Here is a 15461-nt window from a genome sequence, read left to right on the forward strand (position 1 = left end):
AATTTCCCTCGTGTGCTGAATCCAACAGCAAAATTTGAAGTTTTCCCCTGTTAGAGAAAAGAAACTTGAAGAGTAGGGGAAATAAACAAAAAAAATTGGACTGCAAATCATAGAATCATAGAATGCTTTGGGTTGGAAGGGACCCCTAGAAGTCATCTAGTCCAACCCCCCTGCAGGAACAGGGACACCGCTAACTAGATCAGGTTGCTCAGAGCCCCATCCAACCTGGCCTTGAATGTTTCCAGGGACATGTATGTAACAAGATTAATGAAAACGACGAATGTGAAAGTACAGAGGAAGAAGTAACTGCGTGTGCATTTTAGTCTATCCCCCCCTTTTTTTTTCTTTGCACACATAAGTGCTTAAAACTTCCTGGAGGCCAATTCTTTTCACACCTTCCTGGTTCATATCAAAATACAAATGCCCGGCTCCAGGGGTGGAGGGTCTGTGCGTAGAAAGTCCTTTCTGCGACCATTTTGTGGTCACTTTGATGATTAATAGCAAGGTGCAGCATGTTCTGCTTTAGCGGCAGCTCTCACACACCAAGGCGTTCGCTTCCGACTTAGTGCATTCCCTAACCAGTTAAATTTCAGTGCTGAGAGAAGCCAGACTGCCAGGGAGCAAAATACCAGGTGCCACTGAGGAAAGAGGGGGAATAAGGCTGCTGAGGGGGAAGCAGGCTGAAGAAGAGGAAGGAGGAGGTAGGTTTTAAAGAATGGTTGAAGAGAGAAGGAAAAGAGAGTGGATGTGACGGCAAGGGTACGAGAGAGGGTGGAGAAGAGGTCAGGGAAGAGGGTGCAGGTGGAAGGAAATTGGTGGCAGGATTTTGGACAGGGAATCTGTGGGATTTAAAATGAAAATAACGGAGTCGGTGCCATGACAATGAGACGGACAGTGGCCGTGCATGAGAGCAGCTTTGTCTCACCTGGAGAAAAGTAACTTCTTAAAATGTCTTGAATTATTTCATGAGTGCATCGGACGCAATCTCTCATTTTACTTTTATTCTACTAACATAGCTCTGACTGTCAAGGAAAACGTAGATCGTTTATATGCACTATAAATACATTTAATTGAACTCTGAACTGTAATAGAGGTTAAGTAGCTGCTATTTGCATGCGTCTGTGCTATCAACTACTACATAACTTATTTTTTTAAGTTCAAGCTGTGCTGTTAGAAAGCTGAGGAGACGATTAATACGCTTCATCCCTTGGCAGTTGTGGCTTTAACGTATGAAAGCTGAGAAATTCATCTGACAAATGAGAAACTGAGAAACTCATCTGACAAATTTGAGGGTTTTTTCAATGTTTCATAAAGGTGATCTCAACAACTGTGTCATGTAAAGGGATCCGTTCTGTTTAGAGTTGAGTAACCGGGAAACAACATGCTGTTGCTCCTATCAGTACAACTGTGAATGTCAGATCTCTACGTTTACCATTTTAATTTGTTTGCTTAATACTGTTTCACTTTGTTTCAAAACATTAAGGATAAAACTTCTACAGCTTCCGACTTGCAAGGGTGATACTAATGTTAACAGAGAAGCTGTTTTTAAAGTAACTAGAGGACAGAGAATTTTCTGCCTCTTTCAAGGCACGAAGTACTCTTCATTTTCTTTCAGGGCGCAAACTACCCTTCATTTGTAGAGCTGAAAATAGTTGCAGCTGGAACAGTTTAATATATTATTTTGCCATTATTGGAACAAATCTGTATTTAACTCATTTCACATGGTAAAAGATAATGTTGAACCCGCTCCTATTTAAAAGTAAATGTCTGAAGAATACTGTTCATAGCTGAGGTTTTTGAGGGCCATCCGGTTTAACTGACTACAGTAAAGCAGTGGTCTTATAGCCAGTGATCTGTGGGGTTTTCAGGTTACTTCTCTACCCTGAAGTTGCATACATCAGCCATGGAAGTTATTCTGAGCAATTTTTCCCACATTCACTATCAGCCTGGAAATAATAATTGGACATACTTATTTAAAGTCCTGTTTGCTTTGATTATATCTAAATAAAAAGGTGTGGGGGAATGTTTTTCTAGAGTTACACTTGTGCCTTCTGTGTCTTATTCCCTCCTTTATATATTTTATCAACCTGTGACTCAAATCTTTGTTAAATTATTAAAAAAAAAATTTTTGCAGTGCATGAAGTTATTTCAAGTCACTGGTATAGTGGAAGCATTTGTTTAGCATCTCTGTAGAGATACTGTTTGCTAAATGTCCACTCTGAAAATAAGGACATCCTTGGATTTTCACTTCTGTTCCACACTTTATGATAAAAAGTGGTAACAGGGTCCCCGAACTGCCTGGCAAGGTGTCAAGGAGAAGAGCCAAGGTTTAGCTTGTCCATATTAGTCAGGATTTGAGGGATGGAGTGTGGTGTCTCTGTGCTGTGATGAAGGGAGGAGGAGCAGGAGCAGGACCCACCGTGTTGGCCTCCAGCCCATGCGCGTGGCTGGTCACCCCCAGAGAGCTCCAGCTGCACCAGCTGGGCTGGGAATAGCAGGTCTACAAAACGTAGGACCTTGCTTTCCTGAATCCACAGGGTCATTCCTGATGCTGACTTTGTTTGACACATTTTGAGGCCTTCTGCGATTGCAGAGGAAAGTGTGGTAAAGCCCAAAGCACGGTCTAGACTGCTTCCAGAAGGCAGCCTAGCAAGCACACACATGGATGGGTGAGAAACCTGCCGACTGCCAGCGCTGTCCCTGAGCAAACGGGGCCTTCCTTGCACACAACAGGAGGCTGCGAGCAAAGAGCCGCTCTGCTGCTGGAGCCACGGGATACCAGTGAAAAGCAACCCCAGGGGAGGAGAAAAATGGGTTTTGGCTGGATTGGCTCTCTGACCTGACTGACCACAGCACCCCATGGGAGCAGGAGTTTTGCAAGGGAGGGAAGGCAGAGAGGCACAGATTGCAGTCGCTGGAAGCGACGGTCTTAAAACAACTGTGAAAACCACATCCTGAGGAGGTTTTTTTTAAATAAGAAAGTACAAGATAATCAAATCAGCTGAAACCAATTTGTATTTTATTTGTGTAAAGACTCTGCAAGGGTAGTAAGTATGATGTAAAGAGCATCTCTAGGAATCGGTACTTACTTCTTTATTCCCTTTTTTTATTATGATTCTTGGAGGGGAAAGTGAAACACAGCAGTTGTTTCCTTTGAGAGTGATACAGGCGTTACACAGGTAGATTTTGCACGTACTCCAAATATGAGACTTCTCTTAAACGATATTTCTGTGCCTTTAGTTGGAGTCTACAAGAGGCAGGTAGAGGATCATGAACTGTTATAGTGTCCATAATAATGGGAATGAATTAAGGACCTAAGAATGCGGTGAAATTAAACCCTCACTGATATCACCAGAATTAAATCGCAGGTCAATTGTGTCAGTGTACACAGAGAAAAGGCTAGCTTTATAAATGCAAATTAATTTTCAGGTTTAAAATAATACACCAATATGTGATCTATGGTGGGCGTGGCAGACCAGCACCCAGCTCTGTCACCTATCCATCCTCACTATCGCAGAAGGGCGAATTCATTTGTTTTTCTCCAATGTTGGTTGTTTTTTTTTTTTTGCAGAAATATTGCTGACCCTGAGGGTGGTTCGGTTGCTCCTTTCTTCAGCTGACTGGGCTTACGGCCCCAAATCCTTACTGGTTTGAAGAGCTGCGTCTGTTTGTCGTGACCCAGCTGAGCTGCCAGCGCCGGTGGCGGCTGCCTGCTGCCACCAGGACTCAGCCCTGCCTTCCCAAGGGGAGCGGGCGGTCGTTGCTGAAGAGCAGCCTCTTCTTCGACAGTCTGAAGCTAGCGTACAGACAGTTGCTCAGTCTGTTCACTGCATTCACCTTAGTGCAACTTAGATCTCTCCTGCGAAGTAAATGTTGACAGGCAGTTTTCATAAACCATGTCAGATTGAATGTATTTAAATGTATGTATTTAAGGAAAAACAACCATGCTCTTGTTCTGTTTCTGTTTAGTTCTAGACCTTGGTTTTTTTGCTTTGTTTTCCCTGGCTTATTCAGTCTGGTGCAAAGGATCCAGTTCCGTCTGAAAAACTGGTGTTTTAGACTAAGGCCTGCATTTTGGGGCTGAGAGGAGGCGTGGAGGAGGGTGTAGAAGCAAACACCTGGTACATACAGAGACCTCCAACGAGTGCGTTCCACTGACAACAAGTCGGAGAAGATGAACCGATGTAGAAAACTATACAGACCAATTTTGAATGGGGTTAAAGTTGTAAAACAGATGAAAATTGCCCTGTGAGAGGGCTGTTTATAAGGGCGTTTCGGTTGGGTTTTGTGGTAATGTTTATGATGCAAGTCATGAATCCAAAAATACAAGTTGGTTACGTTCTTATTTAATTAACTTCCTAATAACAATCAGCAAATCCTGATGTTTTTTTACCCGGCTCTCCTGACCTCTGTCATCTTCCTCTTCTTTCTAACAGCATAAAAAAAAACAGGATACCCCTCTGTTTCCCTAGGTGTGTCTCCAGCAATCTGGACAGCCAGTTACTGGATGCTGAACAGCAAAGTTCGATGGTAATGCATGTACTGATTATGGTAGTGGCAGAATTGGTGCATAATATCAAAGAGCTCAAGATACCTGCTTTAAAGCATGATAATTTCTGGTTCCCATCCCCTTAGCTGGGAAAAAAAACAATTCCTGTAATACCTATAGCAGATATCACTACAGACTTCACCACTATCGTGTGTTTCTGATTATTTTAAAGCAGTGTGGACTACGAAGACATTTTGTAAGGTACATAAAATCCAGTTTATATGTAAACAAGCAATAATTTAAGTTGAAAACTTAAGTGTTTTACTTGTATAATTTTTGTGAGATATACATGTTGTGAAGTTGATTCCAAATGAGGTACTTCAGTATTAAATTAGATATCTTCTTAGCCGTGTGTGTCTCCTGGAAAAGTGTTTTGTAAAGGATCACAATGCCTTGATTAGACCTAATTTGTAGGCTTGAGACTCTTCATTTTCTAAACCTTGTGATTCTGCTCATAATGTCATTTAACTAACCTATATTATATGCAGCCACTGTAGGAACCGATTCTTGATTTTTGTATGTTTATATCCTTTCGTAACAAATCTTAGAAAAAACTGTTACTAAGCAGGACACTGTTAGGGGGTGCTTTTTTTTTTTTCCTTGCCCACTGTGGTTGGAATAATCTTTTACTAAACTGACATCAGTTTCTGAGGACTTGAAATATTAAGAAATTGATGGGTTTGACCTCTGTTTTGTTTCTGCTGACCCCCAATCTACAAACTTTCTAACCTGAACTCAAATCTTTTGATGTCATGTAAAATGCAATGCATTTTATAGTATCTCATCAGCCATGCCTTTTGGGACCGAAACGTTTATTCTCTTGCCATTTAATTTATTTTGGTTTTTAGGTGGGAGTTCAAATGAAATAGCAGCTATTCTGTATTAAGGCTGAGGAAAATACGATAAAGGTGGTTCGAAACAGGCTGCTTCTGTAGAAGGCTTTTGGTGAAAGCCCAGGAAATGTACAGTTGTGTTTGTCCCTAAGGAGGGCAGTGCCACCGTTCCAGAGAAACAACATTTTTCAGCTGTCACCGTTCTGTTACCAAACTGAAACAGAATATTTATTCAGCTGAGCCATCCTCTTACCTGCTGATGGGAAACCAAAGTAACTGTCAGCCCTGAGCTCCACAGCCTCATTACTACGACAACATTTGTGTTAAACTTGCATTATATATCTGACAAAAAATTATTTATACAAGAAATGTATAAATTTGAATGAATGAACTTCGTGCACCACAAAGTGTAAATGACTTTTAAAATAATTTTGTTTCTGTTCCATTCTTTTTCGGTTCTTAACCATAACCTCTGCAGACAGGTTATTCTTTTTCACAGTGGACAAAATTGTTTAAATTTGTCCCGTTTCACGACAGACCTGCAAACCCCAATCATCTGTAGTGATTATGATACTTCCTCATCCATTGCCATTTTGAAAGAAAGGAGATTGTACCTATCACTTTGGCTCCGCTTGGGTTCATCGTGACTGTAGTCGTCCTCTAACTAATGAAAGAGAAAAGTGAGTGAAGGAATCTTCTGATCATATTGATCACTATAGAAACAAAAAAGCCAAATCAGTTCCCTTCATTATCAGTATTTTTCATCCTGTATACAGTAAATTTGTCAGAGAAAGTACTTGGTTTTTGTTTAACAGAACAATTAATCAGTGTTCTACTTACATTACTAAATGTGAAAGGCGCATAATGTGAAAAATAAGCATATATACACGGTCGTACGACCTGTTTAAGTGTTCATGTAATGTGGTAAGTTTAAAAAGTGAAGTGAGCTGTTTTGCTACAATGAATTAATTTGTACTCGATCTTTAAAATATTGTCCCGCACCGGTATCCCTTTGGGCCTGTATTAATTAAAAGCAATGTTTTTGCAGTTTATACAATACATTTTTTAATCTTTGTTTAAAAGCGGAATTCATATAAGCTTAACAGATGAAATGGGTGGCACAGCTCCACTTGCAGAACCCAAAGATACACAATCAGTTTTGAAATGCAACTTAAGCCATTAATTGTTGGTGTGAATTTAAAAGTTTTCTAGTATTTGTATGGTAGTATGCTGCCTAAGAGCAAAAGCATTCTCTGCACAAAAGAAAATTTACTGTAGTGGCTTTGATTTTAATTAGAATTTTCTCCCTGGTGTTTCTTTGTAGACTAAAACAAAATCTTTTAAGTTTCTTACTACAGGTAAAAGCTATGTGCAAGAACCTCAAAATGCTAAAATCTAGCATAATGCCTTAGATCTGTTTTTAAGTCTTGTATATTCCTACATAGCTGTCTGATGTATTATATTTGTATAGTGAATTGTGTACAATTTTGGAATAAGTGCATCATCACTTAATCTTTATGTTGGTCAATAGAGATGATGGACACATTTCTTCAAACATTTACTGTCATTTAATTTTTTTCCCTTTATGTCATTTGTGGGTTTTATTTGTACAGTTCATCATGAAGTTGCATCTGAGATGTGTGTATATGAAAAGATTATACAAGGGTAAAATTAAGCAATATATAAACTATGGTTCTTCAGGAGAAAGCTTACAGTGTTTCAGGTTGTGATTTATTTTCAAAACGGAGTTGACTCTGAACATCACTTTGTTCACCTGCATTGATGTTTGTATTTCTAGTGTGAGCAGTTTATGCAAAGGTAGATATATTCAGAGAAATTTTAAATACATTTATGCAAGTTAATATTGCTTTGCTGATGCTATTTGCTTATTTGATGTTAAATAATGCTATTGTAAATAAAGAATTCTGTTGTTACTGCATCATTTAATAAATTTTAATGCCTTCGGGTTTTACATGGCTTTAGAGATTTCAACGTGTTTCTGTTGTGTCTTCATTTCTTCACAGAAGGGTACGAGGTGTGGTACTAAAGCACTAGAGGGCAGATGAATCGGTGAGTTTTAAGAAGACAGCCGGCTTTCTGTGTTGAAGGCTTTTATACATTCCAGCTAGTTGTTGCTCTAAGATCCGTCTATCCTTATAGCGCTATATTCATTGAAAATGTTTATCGTGTAGCTTAATGGGAAACCAGCTCATAGTGAGTACTTTTTTTATATCACAGCTGGGACAAAATGGGCACCTTCCACAATGCCAGCAGAGGCAGAGCTCGAGGGGTGTGAAGTGGGACTGAGTAGAGCAGGGCTGGTTCTCCTTGCTGTCCCAAATGGTTTGGTTAAGACAGTTGGAAATGTTGGATTGGGCAATTAAAAGCAAACAGACAGACATAAAAGCAGCTACAGGAATGCTTGTTCATCAGAATTATCTGCTGCTCCCTCTGGGAAATGAGGGAGGGAGAAAAACTATTTATATTAAAAATTTCAGAAGCTAAAATTCTCCAAAGAGTATTTACTTAATACCTCCAAATACTCTTACCTTTTCACCGTTCCTACCAAAACAACATGGTTTCACCTGCAGTTCTCTTGGCTTCAGAAAATGATGGTGGTGCTTGGATACAAGGAGGAAAATACTGCCACATTAAGGAAAGTGAGGGAGGAGGATGTCTCTTCCCCATGGAAGAAACAAGTAGAGAAAACATCTGTGTATAGTAAGATGAAAAACGTTTCCTACTGGAACTTCACCTTTAGGCATGATTATCCCCTTATAATTTATTAATATCAAAAAGATACGAAAATTCTTGAGAAGCGTTTTAGCTAAAACTCCTGACATCTGTCTGAGTACGGTGAGCTCTGATGTAACTGACTGTACGAAAGAGAAGTGCTGCCTTTCACCTTCTGTATCGGGCTTTGCTGACAGAGACCAGGCACAGGGACCGAACGGGGATGCCCGGAGGCTTTGAGTTATTCCCCAGCTTGTTGCTCACTGCTTACCCTGGTTCCCCACGTGTTGTACCCAGTGCGGGAGGAGGGCTGCGCGTCGCCCTGTGCCCGGGGTCAGGCTATGGCAAGCAAAGAGAGCAGCCAGGGGAACCTGCCCTCTGCCTTGGCCTCCTGGGCTGCCAGGTGTGGCAGTAGAGATGCTCAGTACAGCCTCGAGTGGGACTTCCCACCATAATTCTCACCCCGTCTCCTGAAACAATAATTGCGGTGAAACCTTCACGATAAATGAGTCCTGGTGCTGAAGAAAGCAGAACCCAGAGCAGCCTTGAGCGGTTCCCGTGGCCTTGTGGATGTAACGGGCATGTACCACTTGGGTCCTCTTGGGTCCATCTGTGGCTTTGTGTTTCTAGGTGCCCCTCTCTACAGGGGCAGAGCTCACATCAGCAGGGGCTGTCGCTCTGCTGCTCCCTCTCCTCGCCTATAGCCATAGCAATAAACCGCGTCGGCTCCGACCTGATCTAAATCACAATTTGGGTTATTTCTGCAGCAGCATCTGGTGCTGTGACTGGGATTCCCATGTCTCTGCTGCAGCCGGTTGTCAGTGTAAGTGCTGGGGCGCAGGGAGACCGCAGGTGGGCTGCTCCTTGCTGAACGCCGGCACTGCTCAAAAATCCCTGCTGGGGCTTTGGCTGAGGGTCATCTGTAGGCTCCTGCAGCGTGCAGGGGCTGCTGGATCCCAGCTTTCAATGCAGGTCAGCCTGGAGCCCCACTAAGATTTCCCACTCTTTAACCGAATAAAAGGGGGAAGAAAGATCACAAATTGATGGAGTCCTTAGGAGAGGCAGGTCAGGAAAGGTCCAGGTTGGAATCACAGTGTGAATGAACCTGTATGACTGAGGGTGCTTGAGAGCTGGGCATTGAGGTCTGCGCCACTTAGGGACAGACTCTTGGGTCATCACTCAGCTGCAAAAGAAATTGCCCCAGCAGTTAAAGACTCAGGCAGTGTGACCGACCCCACTAACCCTTCCCTCTCTCTGGTTCCAGTCTGAGCCTCCTTTGGTACCACTGCTAACGGCCCCGACCTCGGCCAGGTAGGCTCACGCTGGGCGTTGTGACCGAGAGGGAACCCTCATGTGTCTTGTTTCCTTCCCTTTAGTCTCTGGTTCTGGATAGTGGTCTTGGGGGTGAAAAACATGCAGCTGATTGTTTTGAGGGGGTTAAGTCTTCCCGAGGATGCCCGAACCTCCTCTCCTATCCCTTTGCCATGAATAGGCCTCAGCTTTGTACTCCCTGGCTGAGGATCCAGGCAACACGCACTCCCTCTGACTTGACTTTGTTCTTCTGAAAGAGTGAAAATGGGACCCAGACAATTAGAGGAAGCTCCACTGCCCCCAAAGGCAGCTCCAGCTCCCTGTGTGCCTACACTGTCCTCTCCAGAAGCCTGGCCATGTCAGTGTCCTCTCTGTGTGTGTCCTGTGTCTGGGTGTCCCTGGGATTTGTGCTCAGCTTTGCTACTGAGCAAACCTGCAAAGGGAGAAGCGGCAGCCGTGTCCCCCAGCCTGGGCAGGGACCCTGGGTCCCCGGGCGCTGGGCTGGCCTCCAGCAGCTGGGCAGGAGGGTCCTGGGCTGGGGCTGCTGGAGGAGGAGGCTGCTCCTGACATCCCGTAATGGCTTTGTAGCCAGCAGGATCTGGTCAAGTTGTGAGTATTCCTGAGATTAAATGTATATAATCCTTATGTGATGGGGGAGTGATCCTTTGCTAATGTGCCCATGGTGTTAAGTTTGTAAGCAAACTTCTAGAGCATTATGGGAGCACCCGAACAGGACCGGTGCCAGTAAATCCTTGGGTTAATTAAAACAAGTGGATTGGAAAAGAGATGTTTCTAGCACATTAGAAGAATAGCAAGAGTTGTAAATGGCTGAAGCTGAAGGCCTAGTGATCCAAATTTGTAGTGTGGCGGATGAAAAGAGAGGTTTAGCAGAGTATGTACAAGACCTTGTCCTCTAAGGAAGAGATCACTTCCAACTATGAAATGAATGAACAGTGTTGGCTATAAAGCAGGAGGGAAACTGAGAGAATCAGGCTAACTAAGGCTGTGGTCTCTACAATTTGAACTTTCAAAATGGTGAAGATTGGGTAGAAAGGGAAATGCACGCTTGCAAAGGAATAGCCTCAGCTTACAGAGATTTAAACCTGATAAAGCTGACTAGTAGAACTGAGCACTACAGGGATATTGGTGAATTATAAGGGGAACAAACATCACTTAACTCTGCAAATAATGTACCCAGTGGAAATGTAAATCTCGTGGTCCCTGTCATTAGACACATGCGTACCATCCTGCTTGGGCAGAAGGGGTGGCTGGGCAGGACCACCCAGGGCCAGTCAGCATGATTGTCAGTGGCACAAGAGGCCTGTGTGTCCAAGGATGCTCAGTAACTCCCTGATCCAATGGGATATACAGATTTTTTTACTTTGTCCTCCCCTGAGGAGCTGGAACCCTTCTGGGGATCATTAAAAGATTCTGGCTTTAAGCACAACGGTTTGGGTGCAAGGGACAGACCAGGTGACAGTTTCAATGCCATCCAACATGGTGTTCCTCCCTCCTCCCAAAGTTAGGCGCTAAAGGCAGCACACTCAGCGGTGAAGGGGGCTCCGTGCGGAGGAAGGGGCTGAGATACTATCTGGACCCTCCTTCTACCAGAGAGCCAGAGGTCAGGCTTATTCGCCAGGGCAGCAAGAACTTTGCTTTAAATTTTTCAGTTCATACCGAATATGCTGTAAACAAACTACTCAACCACCACTGACTGAGGTATTTAAGGATGAAGAAGGTGGGGAAGGCTGGGGAAACTGAGACACTCCCTCCCCAGTCCCATACAGCTGCTGGGGAGGTGGAGTTGCTCTGGCTCCTGCAATGCACCCAGGGATTTCTCCCCAGGAGATGTTCCTGAGAAGATTGTGCAGGAGAGGTGGGGAGATTCTGCTCAAAAAATGCCTCTCCCACCCCAGTTGCAGGGTATAGTTCACTTCATCACTTTGCACGATGACTACTCAGGAGGCTGGAAGGACCCACAGTGAACCTGGCCAGAGTAATTTACTCCGCTCCCTGCAAACTGTGGGCAAAGCAGCTCTGAGAGACAAGAAGAATAACACATAACCCTGCCCTCGCTGGCGTGCCCCCTCAGTGGCCCACCCCAGCAAAGGGGGGAGGCAGGCAGCTATATGACAGGATTGGTTTGCTCCAAATTTTAGACTGGCTTGCTCTTTTTCTTGTGCGCTTGTTTTTCAGCTATTTGTCTATTCTTGATGTGCTTGGAGAGCAATGGATTGCTTTAGTGAAGTCACTGAGCTGCAACACCATTAAAATGCTGCTATATCTAAAGATACGGCTAATACTGGAAAAGGAAAGCTGAAGCACTTTAATATGTGGTTTTCCTTTTTTTTAATAGTCCACATCAGCAGAGGCTGTCACTCTGCCGCTCTCTGTCCTCTCCCACAGCCATAGCAATAAACTGCTTCTGCTCCGTCCTGATCTAAACTGTAATTTGGATTATTTGTGCAACGGCATCTGGTGCCATGACTGGGATTCCCACGTCCATGCTGCAGCTGGTTGTCAGTGTGGGGCACGGGGAGCCCGCAGGTGGGATGCAGGGCATCGGGGTCTGCTGCGGCACTGCGGTCTTCGGAGGATGAGGGGGGTGCTCGTCGGTGTAACCTCTGTGCTTGGGAATGTGTAGGAGGCAGAGCGCTTTAAGTCTGGAGTAAGGAAGACGTGGAGTGGGAGTAAGAGTGATGATGAAGAGCTTGCATCCAAACTGAGAGGAGGATGGGAGGGCTTGGGATGCAATTTTTTTGGATCAAGAAATCTGGATCAATCCAAGATGACATCTGCAGTTAGGCCACTTAGGCCACTGAATGCTATGCAAGCAGCCTGCGGGGATGTGCCATGGTGCTTGTCTTTAATATGCATCCCCACGTCCCTGTGGGGAGGTAATACCCTCTAAAATCCTTCAGGGGGGAGGCAGGCTGATAGACTGCTGTGACTACTTTGTAACAAGCCTTAAAATTGTAACAAAGTCCCAAAGGAAAACCTGGGCAGCACTCCGGTAGCCAAAAAGGCAAGTGCTGCAGGCAGATGTGCATTGCTGTTGGCGGCTGCCTGCCCTGACGGGGTGCGCCTGCAGGATGCTCCCCAGAGCCCTGTGCTCCAGGCGGGGGGCTCTGGCCTGGGGGACACCTGTAAGGTGCCACTGGGCGAGGTGCTAAACACCAGCAGCTGTGGAGCCACTCCTGGTGCAGCACCCGAGGGCTGCCGGCCAGTGAGGGAGCCCCCAGAGCTCTTTTTTAGGCTTTTCTTTTCACAGCCGTAATTTCAGAGTGAATTTTCCCTTTGCATGATGTCCTGCCCCAATGCTGGCAGCAGGGATGCTCCACACCAAGGGGGTGCCGGTCTGAACCCCCTGTCTGTGAGCTGGAGATTTCCCCTCAAAGTGAATCGGCATTTCTGTTTGTCCCCCCTTTTCACAGCCAGAAGAGGTGAGCAATTTCCCCGGTCAGGCTGAAAACACACACCGGGACTAGCACCTTGAAACTGGTTTTATTGTTGCGGAGGTGCTCCCCAGGGCGCCACGGCAAGCAAAACCAACCCTCGGCTTGTTTTGGCGGCCAAATTCCCAGTCATTCCCAAGACAGGGCCAGAGCATCCCAGCACCCTCCTGTCCGGCGGCCCCCAGGGGAGCAGCCCCAGCTGGAGGTGGCTGTGCACGCTGCACTCCTGCTCCCCTCCCAAACTCTCCCTCAGGTTGGAACTTTTTTAATGCAATAAATGCCTTCAACCTCAGGGGATGAAAGCCTCTAAGGGTTACCTGCAATATAGTGACAGCGGTGCCTCAAGCCCTTTTCTTCTCCTGGGCTGTGTCAGCAGGCTTCTAGAAAAAGGAATAGTTTTATTTCTGGGCATGTCTACAATTCAACTGATGATGAGAATTTTAAAATCTCACTTTTTGTCTGTTTGTCTTCATTTCTCCAAAATCTTCGATGTGAGCATGTCTCCTCCACAAGCCCCTTTCCTTTTACCTGTGCTGTGATGCCTGGACGCAGGGTAGCCAGAGGATTCCAGATTTTCTGGAAACACTTAATTTCTAAGGGTAACTCAAACTTTTCTGTGCAACTGGAACTCACGGGCTTATTCCTGTAAATGGGATTAACTCTGGTACTACTTTCATGCTGCTGATGCTGCGTCAATACAACCATGTTAAACTGCCTGCCTGAAACTGTTTCCTAAAGCAATACAGCATCAGTTCTGTCTTACAAATATCAGAGGTTTAGAACAACACAGAGAAAGTAAAAAAAAAAGACAGATCACAAAAAAAAATCAGGCTATTTAAACTAAGGGACTATCTCAAGCAAGTTGCAGAAGGCTGCATTCCTACCTTCTCCCTAAGCCTCCTGTGCATATTGGCCGTCCCTGGTGTATTCAGTACTTTTGTCTTGCAAACGGTGGTTGGGATGGGGAATGAGGTTGTAGGTAGCAGAATTAGCCCAATACATTTAACTCAAAGTACATAAATGTTCAATGTCTGGGGACAAAGCCGTGCTGGGCTGACTATGGAAGGAGTCTTGGGAGTTGGGAGAGCCTGGATCAGTTCTGGGTCTCCCTCGGTAGTGCTGTGTGCTTGTGCTTGCCATCTTACTGTTTACGTCCTGAGTGAAAAAAATAAGGGGAAGTTCCAAATCGAAGCTTTTGGTGGGGAAGAATTACAGTGCCTGAGGTCCTGTGCTCTGAGCACCCTCGTTCCCCCAGGCAGCCGACTGTTCTTTCTCAAACTCTATTTCAGAGCAGTTCACTCGGGCTGGGTAAGAAATAAGGATGGGAAGGATGGCTTCACCTCTGGTCAAGTGTGGTCAGCAACGGTGTCTGGAGCCATGGTCTCTCTGTCTGAGGCTGCCTCAGGTGCATTCCTTCTTTGGGATGAAGGCAATGTTTTACAGAACATCACACAGAGCTATGTTAATTAATTTTTATAGCACACCATAACCACTCAGATGGCATCTAAACCTCCAGGAATCAGACCTGGCTGTGTTTGTTCTCCACTCCAGCTGTGTCTGTGTGCAGGTTGGCTCGTGCTGTGCCCTGGGAAGCCCTATGCTGCTTTGCTCTGAGAGGCACCCGCGGGTGCAAGTCCCCAAGCTCGCTGCAGTGCAGCACAGCCCACCCTGTCCCTTCCCTCCATGCCTGCATGTGCCATGTCACCCAGGTTGGACACTGGCAAGGAATGGGCTACCCAACGGGGGGCTCTGCAGTAACCTGTCCTGCTCATGCCCCCTGCCACTGGGTTTCACCCTGGACTAAAGATGCTTCCATCTCTCTGGATGAGCAGGGATGACATCCTGCAATGGGAAGGTGCGAACATTGCACACCCTGGGATCCTGCAACTCAGGTCCCCTTTTGATCTGCTGGGTCCCCTTTTGATAGCAATTGCAGCATGTAGCCACCTGGGAGGAAGAGGAGATTAGAAGAAGGAGAAACCACACAAAAAATGGGGTGAAATCCTGCAGGAGGGAATCACCCAGAACCGCTGCAAGGAGCAAGGACCGTTTGTCTTCTCCTGTCCCTGCTCCTGCCTGTTCTGGGTAGGTCCTGGCATAGGCCTGGTCACGGAGCCTGGGAAACCCCAGCAGGAGCCCAGTGTCCTGCCGGGCACCCAACGGGCAGCACAAAGCCAAAGCAAAATCACCTCAGCGGTGGCCGTGAAACCTACAGCGGCTGTGAGTCTGCTGCTGCATGTTCAGGTCACTGGGGTTTGGGAGGTGGTTTTTTTTGGCTTTCCATATCCCAAACCCACACCTGCAGCCCCCGAGACATGTGCGGGCGCCGTGGCTCCTGCTGGGGAGCACGGAATCCCGCTGGCAGGATGCTCAGGGAAGGAGCACGGAATCCCTACCGCAGTAGGTGCTCACCCATGGGAACCCTCGCTCCCACCCCCCGGCCTCCTGCTCTGGGGAGAGGCAAAGCCCACCCGGGCTGCGGCCGGGCCCCTCGGTCGCTCGGGGCTTGGAGAGACGGAGGGCAGAGCCGGCGGCAGGGGAGGGGGGGCCGGGAGGCCGGGGCCCCCCCGGACCTCGACG

At 45.9% G+C, this 15461-nt stretch overlaps 2 protein-coding genes across 4 annotated transcripts in view; both read left to right on the forward strand.

Annotated features, from left to right (window-relative positions):
• Window positions 1–7251, forward strand: part of NCOA2 (nuclear receptor coactivator 2) — a 186351-nt gene extending 179100 nt beyond the window's left edge. For all 3 annotated transcript variants that reach the window (XM_035890074.1, XM_009634505.2, XM_035890075.1), the window contains one exon: window positions 3572–7251. In XM_035890074.1, coding sequence (XP_035745967.1) covers window positions 3572–3583 — 12 coding nt within the window. In that variant the 3' untranslated portion in view covers window positions 3584–7251. The remainder of the gene's footprint in view (window positions 1–3571) is intronic.
• A 7945-nt stretch (window positions 7252–15196) lies between these two features.
• Window positions 15197–15461, forward strand: part of PRDM14 (PR/SET domain 14) — a 7996-nt gene continuing 7731 nt past the window's right edge. The window contains exon 1 of the mRNA XM_009634460.1: window positions 15197–15281. Within this exon, the coding sequence (XP_009632755.1) occupies window positions 15197–15281 (85 nt within the window). The remainder of the gene's footprint in view (window positions 15282–15461) is intronic.

The sequence above is a fragment of the Egretta garzetta genome, unplaced genomic scaffold (assembly GCF_000687185.1).
Source record: "Egretta garzetta isolate BGI_Z169 unplaced genomic scaffold, ASM68718v1 scaffold251, whole genome shotgun sequence".
NCBI classification, from domain to species: Eukaryota; Metazoa; Chordata; class Aves; order Pelecaniformes; family Ardeidae; genus Egretta; species Egretta garzetta.